Here is a 19,245-nt window from a genome sequence, read left to right on the forward strand (position 1 = left end):
CCCCCTGCCAGGAAGCCTGCACAAGCCTCTAGCCCAGCCTTACCCACAAGGGGGCAGACACCAGAAGCGAGAAAGATACAGTCCTACAGCATGTGAAAGTGAGTCTAAAAAACACAAGTCAGAACCTATCCTGAGACCTGCAGGCCCCTGGCTCTTGAGTGACAAGAGGGGAGTGTACTGCTGGGACACATAGGATATCCCATACAGAGGGCCCCTTCCCCAAGGTTGAGAAGTGTGACTAGCCTCCCACATACATAAAAATACAAATAGAAGTTTAGCCAAAATGAGACAAAAGAGGAATGTGTTCCAGACAGAGGAACAAGATTAAACCCCAGAAGAACTGAGGGATGTCCGTTCAGCCCAGTCACTCAGTTGTGTCTGACACTTTGCGACCCCATGGACTGCAGCCTCCCTGAGAAGGAGTTCAGAGCAATGATTGTAAAGATGATCCAAGAAGTCAGGAAAAGAATGGACGCACGGAGCAACAAGTTTTACGTTTTTAACAAAGAATTAGAAAAAATAAAGAATAACCAGAGTTGAAGATACAATAACTGAAGCGAAAAATACACGAGAAGCAATCGATAGCAGAATAAATGAAGTAGAAGAATGGATAAATGCACAAAGACAGAGTGGTGGAAATCACCGCCATGGAACAAAGGAAAAAGAACGAAAAGAAAGAAGGACAGTCTGAGAGACCTCTGGGACAACAACAAGCACACCGACATTCACATTATACGGGTTCCAGAAGAGGAAGAGAGAGAAAGGGCCTGGGAAGGTATTTGAAGAGATAATAGCTAAAAACCTCCCTGACATGGAAAAGATACCATGCTATGTGGGAACCAGAGGTCATAGGGAAGAACAGAAGTGTCTTCAGGGGACAGTGATTCCTTAAGCAAAATATCATAAAAGACGCTCTGCTCCGTCAACTCCAGACATTCACTAGCAGGACTGAGCAATCAAGTGTTCTCTTTAATACAACTTGAAACCTTTATCCCAGAACATCATGGAACTTCCCTTTCATCTACAGATCTTCACATCACCTATTCTGGTAAAGTTCATTTTGTAAAACTGTGGGGCATTCTTGAAAGCTAGAGGAAAATATACTGTGTGTATGTCAAGGGACGCTTTTAACTTGCTATTTAAACAAGCCCTATGCATGGGGAACAATTAATAGCTATGTTGCCCTAGGCAGAAAGAAGTGGCTAAAAATGAGGCCATTCATTTAGAAAATGCCAAATCTTGGTAGGTGGGAGGGATAAATTTTGGGATTAATATATACACACTATATAAAATAGATAACCAGAAAAGGGACCTACTGTGTAGAACAGGGAACTATATCCAATATTTTATAATGAAAAGAATGAAAGAGAAAGAAAAACCACACATATTTATGACTGAATCACTTTGCTGTACACTTGAAACTATCACAGCATTGTAAATCAACTACATTTCAATTAAAAAAACTCTTAAAAATTAAAAAAAGAGAAGGTACAATTTCTAGGTAATCTGTTGTTAACACATTGTACTAAAACCCACCATCATTATTTCTTTTCCAAGCAAGCAAAAACAAAGCCAAAAGCAATATATTGGTCACCACTGACCAGACTCTTCAGCCTTGTTTCAGCAGCGCCACCTTGACCCAGGGCCACCATCAGCCTGCTCACAAGGGAGTGCCTCCCCTGTCCACTGCTCACTCCTGGCGTCTCCCCGCCCTCTGACACATTTAATCAGAACGTCTCCAGGGGAGGGAGGTTCTCTCTGAAATAACAAACACCACCACCAAACATAAAACTCAAGGGGAATCGGTTATTTCCAAGGCTGCCTGTGCTGTGCTTTCTGACTGTATCACCCATAACATGCTATCTTATCAAATGACCAGCCTCACTTTCACTTCCACTTTGTCATTAGTTAAATCATTGGTGAATTAACTTGTCAGTCATAGAGATCACTTACTTGGAAAGAATGTCTCAAAAGCACAATGTAGAAGGCTCTTGGGAAGACTCATCTTTATTTTACAGCTACTAATTAGATGGATTTGTTCCAACTAGAAGTGAAAAGATTCCCAAGCGTGTAGCTGAATGGAAATTTTGTTTCAGACACCAACCTTTGACTGGAAGTCTCGGCATTGTCTGTCAGGAGAAAAACCAAATGTAGAATTCCTCCAGAAACAATGGCCTCTGCGTTCATGAGGACAGCCCAGTGTGGAGGGGTAGCTGCCATGCCTTGCCATCATCAATGGGTCTCAAGACTGTTACCTGTCCACAACTCCGACACATAGCTGACTCTTTCATCCTGCCCCGCTCCCCATCACTCCCTAGGAGGCCCTTTCACAGCCCTACACCATCACGGTGCCTGAGAGCATCCCCACCCTCTGCGCCCAACTCTCCTCCCTCTCCTAAACTCTCATTCATGCTCCCAAAGCCAACACAATGGTCACATTCCCAGCAAAGCTGGTCCCTCAATGGGCCCCCTTGACTGTCCCCCTCCTCAGCACAACCAGGTTCCATGGGTTCTTCAGTCACTTTTGTTTCAGCTTCTGAAAGACAACCATCCAGCTATACACGGCAGCTCTCCTGGACCATGGACCCTGCAGCAGTGGGCACCTTTCCTAGATCTCTGAGCATCTCAGCGCCCAGCCCAGGGCCTGAAACAAGGTCGTGCTCACACCTGGATTCTGAGGTCTGGGGGCCGGGGGAGGGGGGAGCTTGACCTGAAATTCAAAGGGGTCACTGAGGCCAACATGGGTTCTCCCGTTTTTGCCCCAAGATAAAGCTCTTTGGCCTGGGACATACATCTCAATATCTTTTGATGAATAGGCTGATCAACAGCACAGAAATGTGAGATGAATTCTCTCTCATCATCCTCCCACTGGGGACTCCTGTTTCTCTGTACCTTTGAATGCTCTCTGGCTTACCCACCTCTTCAGCACTCTAAAACATCCCCCAACTGGCCAGGAAGGCTGGTGACTAGTCTCTCTTCTTTGCCACGACAAAGTGATGATTATCTCTGGCCTCTGACATCCTTGGGCCAGTGCAAACCTGGAAATTCCAGCAGTGGGGGCTGTTGACCAGCACTGGAGGAACCAATGAACAGTCACAGGGTTGCACATTATTTTTTAATTTGTTTCACAGCAAGCTCTAGAAGGCAGGTCATTTATCACTTCCCCACCCTGAAACAACAGAGCGTGACAGACAGTAGAGGAGGCTGGGATGCCAGCTTTTGCTTCCCAGACTTCCTGCAGCTGGCCCCGGTGAAAAAAGCAAGGCCCGGGCAGTGTGTCCTCTGCGGATGGTGGACACTCAGTCCATGCTCAGCAGCACCAGCACCGCTGAAGTCAAGGTTGTCCATCCAGAAGATTCCACCTTGCATCGCAAAATCCAGAGAGGTTTAACTTTCAGAGGCAGACAGCAGGTGCCATGGCTGGAGGCATAGTCCTCTGACACTGCCAAGGTCAAATGTCTTGACTTAAGGCTAGATGGGAGGGAGGAAGAGTAGTGAGGTCAAGGAATCCCCGGACTGCTGAACTGGTGATTTTTTTTTTTTTTTTTAAAGAAATGCTGGATCTGCAGTTCACAATGTTCACAACAAAGGAACGTTGCTTGGGATTCTAGACCTGAGTGAAGAGAAACGAAGGCTGGGCTGACAAAGCCAGAACTTTATTCACAGTAGAACAGTCTTAAGCTAAAATTCTAGAATTTATCAACAATGTCTTTTAAGAATGAGAATTCATAACCCCACCAGACCAGCTGACAGGGAAAAAGAAAATACACCAATGTTCTCTATTAAACAAAACCATACAAAAATTAATTCAATCTGCCTTCATTTCTACTCCTAATACCTCAGCCACCTCCCACCCTCTTTATAAAAAAAAACAAAACACATAAAATTCATGCACACTTGCACGCACTCAAATATTCAAGCGAAATACAAAATACCCAAGGAAACCTTAGGAATCACCTAAGGGTTTTTCATTAGCTCCCCAGATGCTCTGTTTTTCTAGACAAAGAATCAAGTTCTGACTGCCATGTCCAAGCAGTAAAAATCAGAGTCGGCTGAGATCCCCCTCCTCTGTCTCCTGGCTCACTGGTCAATGCAGAAGAACCAACCATATGTCAAGAGGGAAGGCCAAGGCTGGCGTTCTGTGGGGGGAAGCTGCCTGGTTGTCCTGCAGCCGGGGGCCTTTATGAGGAGCAGTCAGCAGTACCCTCATGGGTACACTCAGCAAGGCTGCCCTGAGGCTCTGTTCCTAAGCATGAAGCTCAGAGTCCAACACCCAGGACACGGGGAGAGGCGCCGGTGTGGACAGGATGCTTGGGGCAGGGATTTCTGGAGACCCAGTTTTACTGCTTGTGGGCATGAGAACAGATACCTAAAGCAAACCATCATGAGATATCACAGATGGCAGCACCGGAAGAGATGATGTAGTCCAACTCTGCATTTTACATACAATCCATTTATGGAGAAAGCAGAGAGGTGGTCTGCCCAGGATTGTGACCCTAAGAGCTTCCCTGGGTGTCGGCCTACGTCAGTTGATCAGTCCACTGTTTCTGGCCAAGGTCTCTCACCTGAAGTAGAGAATCATTTGTTTCCAGACGGTTAGACTCTCCCATTCAACAGGCCTGGGAAATGCAGAAAAATCAGGTTCTGGAACCAACAAGTCTACACTGACCACTTCCCAGGAGTGATGAAAGCCGGATGCATCTGTTTCTCTGCCTTATCCTGCAGACTCTCCCCCAACCCCCAACATTTTGTAAAAATAAATAATTCAAAATAGAATGAAAATCCCAGGCAAGGACAGTTGCTGGCCTGAACATGTGCTCTGTCTCTTAACAGACTCATGAAACTCATGCCTGCAATTCACTCCCAGGCTCAGGGTGGATGGGAGAGTCTGACCTGCTGGGGCAGCACATGAACCCCGGGGACAGCAATTACAGACCAGCCCCGACCCCTTATATATTAAATTTATCTTCATAAATAGAGCATCCCAACTCAAGTGACCACGATAAAGAAAGCCAAAGCTTGAGTGTTTTCTTCAAATAGCTACACACCCCCTCAAATATCTATGAAACTATATTCAATATATCCACATGGCAAACTGGACAGCTCTTTATGAGAGCTTCAGTTGTCATGATAGTCAAAGGCCAAGTCTCAGACAGACCCAAATACCCATCCCTGTTGGATAACGGAGACTAAGATGCAAAGCTCACTTTGCAATAAGGCTCATGACAAATACCTTTAAAGAAAAAGCCTGATTAATTTGATTTTTAAATTATTTGATTCCTGCCCTCCCACCAAACTTGGAACATACTCAAAATTTTCCAGGTCACATCTATGACATAAAACTGGCCCACCAGACCACTAGATATGGTCCAGTTGGGTAGGCTGCTGGACCTACCCATTTATTGATGTGACAGGGACATGGTGATCACCTTTCCCTTGAGTGAGCATCTCTGAGCTATGCCATTCAACCTTAATGTGGGAACCAGTATCACAATGGTAATGAACTGAAGGACAAGGTGTCTGGGTTGAAGTTTATCCTAATGGTGGCCAGAAAGCCTGTCTTCTAGCCATCCTAGGAGATTTGGGTTTAGTTTCCCTATTCTCTTCCCCTGTCAAAAAATATATCAATTTTGATCAATCACATTAGACCACTTTGGTTAGGTCACCATAACCATTAAAAGAAACTGGAGCAAACAGATGATTGGCCCATTAGGAAAACCAAAGTGTAGTAACCCCTCCATGGAGCCTTCATAGCTCATCTCTTGAAGGTGCAGTGTCCAGGGAGGCTGGTGGTGGCAGGGCCTCTGTGTTCTTTGCGTTGCGATGGATGCGACTTTGCTTCCGGGACTTCCAGGCATGTGTCCTGTCCCAGTCAGTGGCCACCGTCTCATTGTCCCAGATGGTCGATGTCTCCGTGTCACTCAGATACCCCGGCTGGCCTGTGTAGTGCGTTGGGTAGATGAGCAAGGGTTCTGCAGAGAAGGCTTTCAAGTCCCTGGATTCGTAATGCTCCATGTACTCAGCCCTGAAAACAAGAGGTGGACAAGTGGGTGAGGGGGCTGGACACTTACAGAACAGGGGAAAAGGGTCTTGTTTGTTACCTCCTAAATTCTCATGGATTTGATTATTTTTTAAATTGCGTCTTTGTGGAAAACTTTAGCCTACAAACACAACAGGCTTTTTATTTTTAAGGCTTTCAGATGATTTAAACAAATACACAAAGAAAAAGGTCAGGGTATTTCTGTTAAATTTAAATGGCAGTTTAGTCACTAAGTCATGTCCAACACTTGCGACCCCATGGACTAAAGCCTGCCAGGCTCCTCCGTCCGTGGGATTTCCCAGACAAGAATACTGGAATGGGTTGCCATTTCCTCCTCCAGGGGATGTTCTTGACTCAGGAATTGAACCTGGGTCTCCTGCATTGCAGGCAGATTCTTTACCGACTAAGCTACATGGGAAGATCCAAATTTAGACAGAGTAGCTTAAAAATGAATTTCAGGTCTTATTCTAAAAATTAAGGTTTAAGCTCTGTTGGACCACAATAATAAAGTGATCACTTTGTAGAAAACGCTTGATCCTGGATCAGTGAATGAGATGCTGGGAGCTAGAGTGAAGGTGTGAGTACTGTGGTGTAGGCTTGGAGGCACACCAGCTTGGCTTTGCAGTCCAGCAACCTGTGAGTGTAAATGAAGGGACAAGGAGCCCTCCCTCCCAGGGCTCCTCTGCCGAGTACACGAGGTGACACCTGCTCAGCAGCTAGGGTTCAATTTCCTTTCTGTTAAGAGGATGATGGTTGACCTCCATGTTTCTGTCAGGTAGCAGAAATAAAAATTAGTCTCTGACACGTTGTCCATTTTTACTGAGGACAGGAGACAAAATGGGCAAGATGCAGGACAAGAACACTGAACTGCTACAAAGAAGACCATCTGGGAGGAGATCACCCAGCAACGAGAGAAGGAGCCAAGGTTAGAACCTGGTCTCCTGCTCCATTAATGAATTTAGGAAGCATCGATCAAGCAGCTAGCATGGGTAGAATGTGGACTAGACTCTAAGGACACAGAGATAAAAGATGGTCCCTGCCTCAGAGGCTCACAGGTTACTGGGGAGACTGACACATAGACCCATCATTTACCATGTTCTTGATACAAACACTAGGTCAGACTGAACTCCCGGGCTATGGGAACTCTGAGCATCACACTTTCTTCTGTGGACGTCCAGCTCAGAGGCCATCCCCACTCTCCCCGAGTCTCTAACACATCTCTGTGATCGTAGGTTTCACAATATGTCACAATGACTGTTCATGAGTCTGGGTTCCTGACTAGCTTGTGAGTCACTGCCTGGCCAACAGTATACACAGTGGACTAAGAAATGAACTGAAAAATTTGAGGTGCTTAGGAAGATGACCTTCACCTTGAGGTGTATGGGTTTATGGAAGTAAGAAAATCAAAGATGAGAGGCTCGAGCATATTATGTGCAGTTAAGCTACTCACTGGGTATTAAGGAGGATTCCTATGCAAGACTCACCGTTTCTGCCTTATATCTCCTGCTTGTAAAAGGGGGTAATCACTCGAGTTGGCCTCTCTTGTCATGATTATGGAAAGATCATTTAGGAAAGGAGTACCCCTTTAAAAAATATAAACTATTACCCCATGAATGAATTATGCTCAAGGGACAGGCAGGCAGTTCAGGGCAACTCACACAGGATGCTTGTTGTACATGATGGGCAGAAACTCATCCACTGGTAGCATCTTCCCAAAAGGATCTGCTCCAACCAGCTTCTGTGCTCCTTCCAGAGAGATGACATAGCCGAGCGTCCAGTAGGAATAGTCAGCTTCAACCAGATTTACCACATTGGGCACAGCTTTCTCTGGTTCTTTTACTTGCATCCTCTTCCTACCAATATAACTAAAAGGAAATGGGTGGAGGAGAAAATTCCAACTTGAGTATTAGACATCCATAAGAATGGAGCACAGCTTTGCAGACACTTTTGAAAGCTTGGACCAACTGTGTCTTATTCAAATGTATCACACAACAGGGCATAGCACATCAATCATGGTTGTCATCCTCTTCCATTAATTTCAGGCCATTTCTGTGGTTCCACTTATCAATAGCCCAACTATCCTTGCCTAGCGCTTCTCTGGTGGCTCAGAGGTTAAAGCATCTGCCTGCAATGCAGGAGACCTGGGTTCGATCCCCGGGTGGGGAAGATCCCCTGGAGAAGGAAATGGAAACCCACTCCAGTATTCTTGCCTGGGGAATCCCATGGACAGAGGAGCCTGGTGGGCTACAGTCCATGGGATTGCACAGAGTCAGACACGACTGAGCAACTTCACTTTCACTTGCACTTTCATCCTTGCCTGTGTGTTAGTCGCTCAGTCGTGCCCGACTCTTTGCGACCCCATGGACTGCAATCCACCAGGTTCCTCTGTCCATGAGATTTTCCAGGCAAGGATACTGGAGTGGGTTGCCATTTCCTTCTCCAGGGGATCTTCCCCACCCAGGGATCGAACCCAGGTCTCCTGCACTGCAGGCAGATTCTTTACCGACTGAGCTGCAAATCCTTGCCTAGCGGCTGTTAAGCCCTGAAAGTTGAAATGTGGGGATTGAAAGATCTTTCAGAAGTTGGAGACAAGATGGTGGACTAGAAGGACTTGAGCTCACCTCCTCTCACAGAAACACCAATATCACAACTAACTGCTGAATGACTATCGACAAAAAAAGACCAGAACCCGCCAACAAAGACATTCTAACCCAAATACAAGGAAGTCACAGTGAGATGGAAGGAGGGGCACATTTGCGATAGCATCAAATCCTGTACCCACCAGGTGCATGATTCACAAAGGGGACAAATAATTATTTCTCATAAGTTCTCCCACTGGGGTGAGAGTTCTGAACCTCATGTCAGGCTCCCCAGTATGGGGGTCTGCCATCAAGAGAAGGAGTCCCTCAGAGCACTCAGCTTTCAAGGCCAGGGGGCTTGATTGCAGGAGCTCCGCAGGAATGGGGGAAACAGAAACTCCACTCCTGGAGGGTACACACAACGTCTCGTGCACAGCAGGACCTGGGCAAAAGCAGCGACTTCAGAGGAGTGCGGGACAGAGCTACCTGATGGTCTCGGAGTGTCTCCTAGGTGGGTGGGGGAGTGGCTATGACTCACTGTGGGGGCCAGGACACTGGGGGCAGGCATACCAGGGAATACTCACTAGTGTGAGCAAGTGAGTATAAATATTACTAAAGAATAATATTTAAAGGAATAAAAACATGATCATCTCAATATATTCAGAAACAAACTTTTGACAGAATTCAACACCCTTTTTAAAAAAACAAACAAACAACAACAACAACAACAAAACTCTCCAGAAAGCAGGCACAGAGGAAACCTACCTCAACATACTAAAGGCCAAATATGACAAACCTACAGCTAGCAGCCTGGTGGGCTGCAGTCCATGGGGTCACTAAGAGTTGGACACGACTGAGCGACTTCACTTTCACTTCTCACTTTCATGCATTGGAGAAGGAAATGGCAACCCACTCCAGTGTTCTTGCCTGGAGAATCCCAGGGACGGGGGAGCCTGGTGGGCTGCAGTCTATGGGGTTGCACAGAGTCAGACACGACTAAAGTGACTTAGCAGCAGCAGCATCATTCTCAAAGGTGAAAACCTGAGAGCACTTCCTCTAAGATCGGGAACAAGACAAAAAGGTTCACTCTCACCACTTCCATTCAACATAGTTTCAGAAGTCCTCCATAGCGATTAGAGAAGAAAGAGAAATAAAGGGAATTCAAATTAGAAAATAAGTTAACCTGTCCACTGTTGCAAATGGTATGATACTATACGTAAGAAATCCTAAAGACACTACCAAAAACTACTGCTGCTGCTGCTGCTAAGTCACTTCAGTCGTGTCCGACTCTGTGCGACCCCAGAGACGGCAGCCCACCAGGCTCCCCGTCCCTGGGATTCTCCAGGCAAGAACGCTGGAGTGGGTTGCCATTTCCTTCTCCAATGCATGAAAGTGAAAAGTCAAAGTGAAGTTGCTCAGTTGTGTCTGACTCTTTAGCAACCCCATGGACGGCAGCCCACCAGGCTCCTCTGTCCATGGGCTTTTCTAGGCAAGAGTACTGGAGTGGGGTGCCATTGCCTTCTCCGACCAAAAACTACTACAACTCATCAATGAATTTAGTAAAGTTGTAGGATACAAAATTTTTCAAGTCTTTTTACTTAAAAAACTAAAACTAGAACTGCCATATGATCTTGCAACCCCACTCCTGAGCATATACCCTGAGAAAACCATAATTTGAAAAGATACACACATCCAGGGTTCATAGCAGCACTATGTATAATAGCCAGGACATGGAAGTAACCGAAATTTCCATCAACAGAGACACGGATAAAGAAGATGTGATACATATACACAACGGAACACTACTCAGCCATAAAAAAGAATGAAATAATACTATTCATAGAATCATGGATGAACTTAAAGATTACCATACTAAGCGAATTAAGCCAAAGTGAAGTGAAGTCGCTCAGTCGTGTCCGACTCTTTGCGACCCCATAGGCTGTAGCCTATCAGGCTCCTCTGTCCATGGGATTTTCCAGGCAAGAGTGCTGGAGTGGATTGCCATTTCCTTCTCCAAACAGAGAGACAAATATCATATGATATCACTAACATATGGAATCTGAAAAAATGGTGCACACAAACTTATTTAGAAAATATGTCACAGACTTAGATAACAAACTTATAGTTACCAAATGGATAAGGTGTGTGTAGGGGGGATAAATTAGGAGGTTGGGATTAGCACATACACACTATTATGTATATAACAGATAATCAACATAGACCTACTAAATAGCACAGGGAACTATACTCAAGATGTTTTGTAATAACCCCTACGGGAAAAGAATCTCAAATATAAATGAATCAATTTGCTATATACCTGAAACTAACAAAACATTGTAAATCAACTATACTCCAATATTTTTAAAAAACATCTTTAAAAAATTTCATGACAAAAAGCAAATTTTTTTTCAGATCATTTCCCAAAGGTAGTGTAGGATTTTCAGCTGTGTTTATAGAGGTTGGAAGGGGACAACAAAGACCAGATGTGAGAATCCCAAGTTTGCTTTCAAGTCCCCAGAGTTTCAGTCTGGGGACTTGATATTTTCTGCGCAGCTCTCCAAATGCTGGTGGTAAACACAAGAAAGAAAATGCTTTGGAAAAGATACAGTGCAAAGCGAAATACCTAGGAACCCAAGAGTAGCTCCAGAGTGTTTCCTCTGGGAAAGAATGGATGTAACCACTTGCGTGCTTTGCTTTCCCTCACCCATCTCTGCCCATGCTTCCTCTGGGGTTCTGCCCTCCATGAACTACTTCTGCAACACAGGATGTACCCTCAACTATTCTCACCATCCCTAGTCTACCCATGGATCTGTGATCCATTACTTTTGTCTGGCACCTAGTTGCTTCTGCTTGCCTGGGCCAAGTTGAGGAGATCTGGTTTTCTGCCAGTCAGAGAAAGCTGAATTCCTCTATTTTGCTCTAAAAACCATCTCTTTCAATATTTAAGCTATCCTCTTTGTTGAAACATCCTAGGATATATAGAATAAGTCTATGTTCACCTTCAGTTCTTCTGGAGATAAATATAGCCACCTCTTAACCACAGCCTCTTAAAAGCAAAGAGCCTGAATTTCTCTCATGTATCAAGTGAAAGAGAAAATCCTATTGAACGCCTGAATTGTGACCAGAGTGACTGAGGAACTAAGCTTATACTCAATTTGTTATACTAAATTTAAACTGCAATTTTAAAATTGAAGATGTGTAAAATATTTTTTCTCTCATTCGAAATGTATTATTTTGGTAGGGCTACAGTTTACTTCAACAGTTGAAAATTTAGCATATGGACTGAGGTGTGTTGTATGCATTAAATACATATTGGATTTTGAAGACTGAATGAAAAAAGAATATAGACTAATTCGTTAATAGTTTTAAAATACTGATTATATGTTACATGTTATATTTGGATATGTTAGATTAAATAAAATGTATTATTAAAGTTAATTTCACCTATTTTTATCTTTTTAATATGATTACTAGAAAATTTTAAATGATGTGCTTTCCCACATGGTGCAGTGGTAAAAAAGTCACCTGCCAATTCAGGAGGCACGAGAGATACAGACTTGATCCCTGGGTCAGGAAGATCCTCTGGAGGAGGAAATGGCAACCCACTCCAGTGTTCTTACGTGGAAAATCCCATGGACAGAGGAGCCTGGTGGGCTACAGTCCATGAGGTAGCAAAGAATCAGATATGACTGAGCACACACAGAAAATTTTAAATGATATGTCTCACATATTTCTATTGGACACGCTGCCCTAGATGATTTCAATGGCTTGTTCTATTTTTCCCTGCTTACTATTTCCTTTTTCTGGAGAAATTTAATATTGCTGTCACACACAGCCTATATGCTTTCATATTTTGAGTTTAAGTACAGTTGCTTTATTCATTTTATAAAGTGAGATGTGAAAAATTGGAAACAGCTATAATTCTCTGTGATTAGATAATAGATTTCAATGGAACACTTGCACTTGATCCGTCATGGAAATTTAGAAAACATCTCCCCCGCTCCATCCCCATATCCTTAGAACAATAACTCTTCTTTCTTGGATTCATTGGTATGCTTTCCTGAGAAATGCATCAACCAAACTACAAGTGAACAAGGACATATGTCAATTCTAAGCCTTAGACTCCCCAAGTCCAGTCTTCTGACTCCAAGGCTTAAGTGAAAGTTGCCTTTGTACATGTCACGTATAGCATTCAAGCTCTATGCCTGTGGGGCCTTAACCGCAGGCTGCAGGGCCACAGACTTAGCAAGCCTAAGGTGCGAGAACTCCTAGAGGATTCTGGGGACAACGATCAGAAGAGACAGTGCAGAATCTCATCACATGACTGATACCCGACAGGGAGCCAATCCCTTTATTACATAGTCCTGGGGCTAATTCCCACGGTTACTTGGGCCATTACGAGGTTTCCTCTGAGCTCAGAACAGTACATTTTCTAAGAGAACAAGTATTCCACCCGAGTGCATAGTTAAGTTTCCCTCCTAGGATGGGAGGAATGGGGACAGCTTGTGGGCTGCAGCTGCTAAAGGAACAGCCTCTGATCTGATGAAATTGCCTTTGACACACAGCTGGGAAGTGAATATGATGCTTGGGAACTTTCTGCCTCATTGGAGAGAAGTAAAAAGTGTCATCTCATTGTAAAAACAAAATGAGAGAGAGAGCGAGAGAGCGCTCAGTTCCCAGAGAGAGAGAGAGAGAGCACCCGCGAGCGTTCAGTTCCCAGAGGTAGCAGGCAACGAGCATTAACTAAATGTCAGTTCAGAGCCAGGACTCCCTTGATGAATCTGGTTTTCCTAAGACAGCCTCTGACTCTCCAAACCCAGCTGTCAGTGTTCTCCCTATTTGTACAGCTCCCCTCCCCAACAGGTGCTCTCCCACTGACCTTCCAACCCCTTCTCCCCTCCGCCCCCCACACACAATCAGAGACTGCAGAGGAAACCCATCCTCCAGGGAGCTGATGCTCAAGTGTGACACAGGACCCTTGCCCTGGCACGGGTCCTCCCTGGACACGCTCAATGCACCATGCTGCTTCATGGGTGGGTTTCTGCTGCATTCTCAGGTAAATGCTCATTCGGAAAACCCCAGATCTGCAGGCAGATTCCAAGTGTCAAAGAACTTCCCATACTTTCTCCCCTTGAAGAACATATAGATGCAAAAGTAAAAGTGTTAGTCACTCATTCACGTCTGACTCTTTGCGACCCTGCCAGCCTCCCCTGTCCATGGGATTCTCCAGGCAAGAATACTGGAGTGGGTAGCCATTCCCTTCCCCAAGGGATCTTCCCAATCCAGGGGTCAAACCCAGATCTCCTGCATTACAGGTGGGATCTTTACCATCTGAGACACCAGGGAAGCCCCCAAACCAGTGGGTATCCCCTACCTACTTCTGGTTGCTGGGAACATATATGGAGAGAAAGCCAGGTAAGTGGAAGCTTGAGCCCACCTCATATGAGTTGGGGCTCTCAGTGCTGAAAGAACTGAAAGAGTTCTCAGTACTCTTAGAAAAGCTTGCCATCTTGTCACTCACATCAGCTCCCAATCCAGCTGAACTCGATCAATGTCATCCATCAGTTTCATCAGCTTCTTTTTAAACTGATGTTCAAAACGTACATCGTCCTCAATAACAAGAGTCTTCTCCAGCTCCCGGTCAATTACCTGTAAAGGTCAGGGGGAAGATACCCTATGAAAAGTTGATACTTATTTATCTAATCAAAATAGGTATTAGAAAGTCAAAAGTATAGTAGCACAGCACATAATAGCTCATAACTGGAATCTTGGTGAAGGTTCATCAACAGTAAAATGGTCCCACTCTCCTCCCTTCTCATTACAGAACTGCACACCTGGATGAAGCGTTATTCACCTCTTTCCAGACAGAGTAGTGGCTAAGGAAGCAGCCGATTTCACCCCTGGTTAGGGGCCTGGAGGAGTAGGGATCTCGATATCCAGGCAGCATTTCAATATTCAGGGCCTTCAGCTGGCTTGTGTTCAGTGCCCTGTAAGATAGAACATGCCCCTAAATTAACACATTGAGAGGTCCCCACCGCAGAAGCCAGGAGGGAGAGGTCTGTGTATTCCCCAGGGCCTTTATGCCCACTGAGCAGGGCTCCTTAGAAGCTCCTCAGGGTTAGTGTGTTGTAGCATTATGAGCTGTGTGAAGACAAGACGAGGTCTTATATTTTATGTAGCCCTCACAACACCCAATGCAGTTCTAAGTATCATCAGTTTTTTGGCACCGTTGAAAAAGTATTTTCCTAATGAAGGAGAGTGGCTAATAGAACCATTAAACATTATTAAACACTGGAAGGAATGAGGATGGGAAAGAATCATAAGAGGGATTGTACACATGTGTACATCTTTCCTTTGGAGCCAAAAATTAAAATGCAGAGAGAGTCAGGTAAGCAAGAGAAGTGACTCACCACCAACAAAGTATTCTCAGTAAGATTAATAGCTGATTCTCATCTGAAACCATGGAGGCCAGAAGGTTGACTAATTCAAAGTGCCGACTCAGAGAGACTCAACCAAGAATGCTGTATCCAGTCCAGCTAGACCTCAAAAACGGAAAAACCAGGATGTCCCAGATAAACAAAAACAGCGTCACTAGTAGGTCTGCTCTACGAGACATGCTAAAGGGAATCCCTCAGGCTAACATGAAAGGAACCTAGAGAATAACTCAGATCCACATAAAGAAATGAAGGCATCGGTAAATGTGCAGGTGTTTGCATTCATGCTAAGTCACATCAGTTGTGTTTGGCTCTTCGTGACCCAGTGGACTGCAGGCCGCCAGGCTCTTCTGTCCACGAGATTCTCCAGGCAAGAATACTGGAGTGGGATGCCATGCCCTTCTCCAGGGGATCTTCCCAACCCAGGGACTGAACCCATGTCTCTTATGCCTCTTGCATTTTCAGACATGTTCTTTACCACTAGCGCCACCTGGGAGAGGTAAACATAAACAGTATAAGTATCCTTTTGTTCATAATTTTTTCCCTTATCTGATTTAAATTGTAGCTGCATAAAGCAGTAAGAGCAAATAATGTATAAAGACCATATAAAGAAATAATTAGTGTGACAATAGACCAAAGGAAGGGGAAGGAATACAGCTATACAGCTGTGAAGTTTTTCCTTAGTATTGAAGTTGGTATTTTTTTACTGAGATATAATTGACATAACATTAGTTTCATTGAAACTATTGAATATAATATAATGTTCATTAAAACACTGAATATAATTATATTCAATATTATATATTGAATATAAGGATTCAATATTTTGTACTTTCACATCTTAATTCCTTTGTTTATATTTCTGCATATTTTTAGTTATTAGTGATTGCCCTAGGGATTATAATTAACATCTTCATTTATAGCCATCAAGTTCATATTAATAGTAGGGTCCTAGAAGAAAACAAGGGGATAAGACTCCTTGGCACTGCTTTGGTGATGATTTTTTGGATTTGACACTGAAATTAAAGGCAACAACATCAAAATATACATTCTTCAACTGTCTGTGCAGCATTCTCTAAGAAAGACCATATGTTAGACTATATAGACCATACATAAAGCCTCAGCACATTTTAAATGGTTGAATTCATACCAAGTATGTTCTATAACCACAATGAAATTAAAAATTGATAGGAAACTTGGAAAATTTACAAATATGTGAAATTAAACAATATACTCCTTGATAGCCAATGAGTCAAAGAAACCACAGAGGAAATGAGAAAATATTTTGAGACAAATGAAAATGAAAACAGCATACCAAGCCTTACAAGATGCACCTAATGCAGTACTTAGAGGGCTAGTTACAGGTACAAATGTCTATGTTTCAAAAAAAGAATCTTAAATAATCTGCTTTTCCATTTTGAGAAACTGGAAAAAGCAAACTGCATGCAAAGCAAGCAGGAAGAAGGAAATAAACAAAACAGAGAATAGAAAAACAGACAAAAACAAGACCAAAGCTGGTTCTTTGGAAAAGAACAAAACTGATAACACTTTTAGCCACATAAAAAGAGTAGACTCAAATTATTAAAAATTAAGAATGAAAGAGGGAGCAATCCTTACTGGTCTTGTGGAAATAAAGAGGACTACAAGAAAATACTGTGAACAATTATACATCAACAAAGTAGATAACCTAGGTAAAAAGGGCACATTGCTAAAAAAAAAAAAAAAAACCAACTCAAGAAATAGAAATTCTGAATACCTGTAACAGTTAAAAAGGCTGAATTTGTAAAGTTAAAAAAAGGTTCCAAAACATGGTCCAGGACCAGATAGCTTCAGTAAAGAATTCAGAATTCTGCCAAACATTTAAAGAATTAACACAAATCTTTCAAACCCTTACCAAAAATTGAAGAGGGTGCACCCAACTTATTCTATAAAGTATCATCCTGATACACAACTAGAAAAACATCACAAGAAGATGAGAGACCAATATCCCTTAAGATAAATAGAAAAATCCCCAAGAAAACACTAGGAAACAGAATCCAGCATCACAGAAGAGGGGTGATACATCATGACCAGATGGGATTTATCCCAGGATTGTAAGGTTCATTTAACAGGTGGGGAAAAAAAGTGAGACATCATCTAAATAGACATAAAACTTGACAAAAATCCAACTGTATATGGATTAACTATTTATATTCCCCCAAGTTCACATGTTGATAAGGAGGTGGAGCTGTCGATCCTAAGGTAGAACTTTCATAAATGAGATTAGTGCCCTTATAAGAAAGCAAAAGCTTGCTTTCTCCCCTCTCTTTGCTCTCTGCCATAGGAGAGTACAGCAAGAGGACAGAGATCATGCTGAGTTGCTAAGTTGGGTCTGACTCTGTGACCCCGTGGACTGTAGCCCACCAGGCTCCTCAGTCCATGGGATTTCCCAGGCAAGAAGACTAAAGTGGGCTGCCATGTCCTTCTCCACGGGATCCTCCTGACCCAGGGAACGAACTTGCAGCTCCTGCATTGGCAGGCGGATTCTTTTACCACTGGGCCACCAGGGAAGCCCACAGGAAGAGGATCGCCATCTACAAAGCAGGACGAGGTCTCTCACCATAACCTAGCCATGCTGGCACCCTTCTCTGGAACTCCCCAGCCTCTGGAACTTTGACAGATGTTTGTTGTTTGAGCCACTTGGTCTGTGGTAATTTGTTATATCAGCAAACAAACTAAGACACCACCACCCTTCTAAGACAGAAACACTCAACCCAATCAAGGCCATCTGTGAAAACTCCAGAGCCAATTATCCTATTTAATGGTGAAGGACTAAATGTTTCTCCTTAATAACAGGAACAAGCCAAGCCTGCCCACTCTTATCATTTCTATCCACCATTGCACTTGAGGATTTAGCCAAGGATTGCCCCCATGACTTTTTGTTCCTCACCCTTATTCAACAACATCTTGGTGCTCGTGGGAGTTTCCTCAGCCTCTGGCTGGCTCAAAAACTGTTGGATTGCACCTCCCAGGACTGCAAACCTTGTAATTTAGCTAACCTTGAGACCAAAGTAAGAACCCAGAGATAGCGACAGATACATTAATGATTTATTGGATAGTGGGATCTTACCAGTCTAAAGCCAAAGATCCTGGAGCAGGTCACTCTCTTGTGTACAACAGACAAGAGGCCAGACACCGCAGCAGTCTTCACTGCTTGGGTGAGAAGGAGGCTACCATTTATAGGGGGCATTAACATCACATTGGCTCATCAGTTACCAAGGAAACCAATGACTGGGGCAGGGGCAAGCATGTAGGCAGTTACTGATCAAGCCCTATAATTAAGAGGATTGGATAGTCATGTGAGTGAAGCAAGGCCTGGTCAAGTAGAAGATGTACAGGGAACAAGAGAGGAGTCATCTTGAATGGGCTGATCATACTTACACACAATACATTATTAGAACTAATACATGAGTTCAGCAAGGTTGTAGGAACAAGATCAGTATACAAAAATCAACTGTTTCTATGTACTTAGCAATCTGCAATATAAAAATGAAATGAAGGAAACAATTCCACTTAACATCAAAAAGAGTAAAATACTTGAGAATAAATTTAACAAAATTAATGCAAGATGTGCAAGTAAAAATTACAAAACATCAATCCAAGAATTAAAGATCTAAATAAATGGAAGGATATTCATGATTATGAATCAGAAGACTTCATATTATAAGGAGAGAAGTACTTCTCTCAATTGACCTACAGAGTCAATGCAATTTCTGCTGCTGCTGCTGTTGCTAAGTCACTTCATTCGTGTCCGACTTTGTGCGACCCCATAGACGGCAGCCCATGAGGCTCCCCCGTCCCTGGGATTCTCCAGGCAAGAACACTGGAGTGGGTTGCCATTTCCTTCTCCAATGCATCAAAGTGAAAAGTGAAAGTGAAGTCACTCAGTCATGTCCGACTCTTAGCGACCCCATGGACTGCGGCCCACCAGGCTCCTCCGTCCATGGGATTTTCCAGGCAAGAGTGCTGGAGTGGGGTGCCATTGCCTTCTCCGCAATGCAATTTCTATCAAAATCCAAACTTTTTTGTGGAAAATGGTATGTTAATGCTATAATTTATACAGAAATCCCAGAGACCTAGAATAGCCTAAACAATCTTGAAAAAGAATAACTAAGTTGAAGGACTTCCTTACACATAAGAAGCTACTGTAAGG

The 19,245-nt window shown here is 43.6% G+C and overlaps 1 protein-coding gene across 1 annotated transcript in view; it reads right to left on the reverse strand.

The window, feature by feature from the left end:
- Nucleotides 1-3,101: 3,101 nt before the first annotated feature.
- The window catches only part of COLGALT2 (collagen beta(1-O)galactosyltransferase 2), a 117,295-nt gene continuing 101,151 nt past the window's right edge, over nt 3,102-19,245 (reverse strand). Inside the window, exons 9-12 of the mRNA XM_004013865.5 lie at nt 14,474-14,606; nt 14,141-14,268; nt 7,699-7,905; nt 3,102-6,025 (exon numbers count right to left, since the gene is read on the reverse strand). Coding sequence (XP_004013914.2) covers nt 5,749-6,025; nt 7,699-7,905; nt 14,141-14,268; nt 14,474-14,606 — 745 coding nt within the window. The 3' untranslated portion in view covers nt 3,102-5,748. The remainder of the gene's footprint in view (nt 6,026-7,698; nt 7,906-14,140; nt 14,269-14,473; nt 14,607-19,245) is intronic.

The sequence above is a fragment of the Ovis aries genome, chromosome 12 (genome assembly GCF_016772045.2).
Source record: "Ovis aries strain OAR_USU_Benz2616 breed Rambouillet chromosome 12, ARS-UI_Ramb_v3.0, whole genome shotgun sequence".
Classification (NCBI taxonomy): Eukaryota; Metazoa; Chordata; class Mammalia; order Artiodactyla; family Bovidae; genus Ovis; species Ovis aries.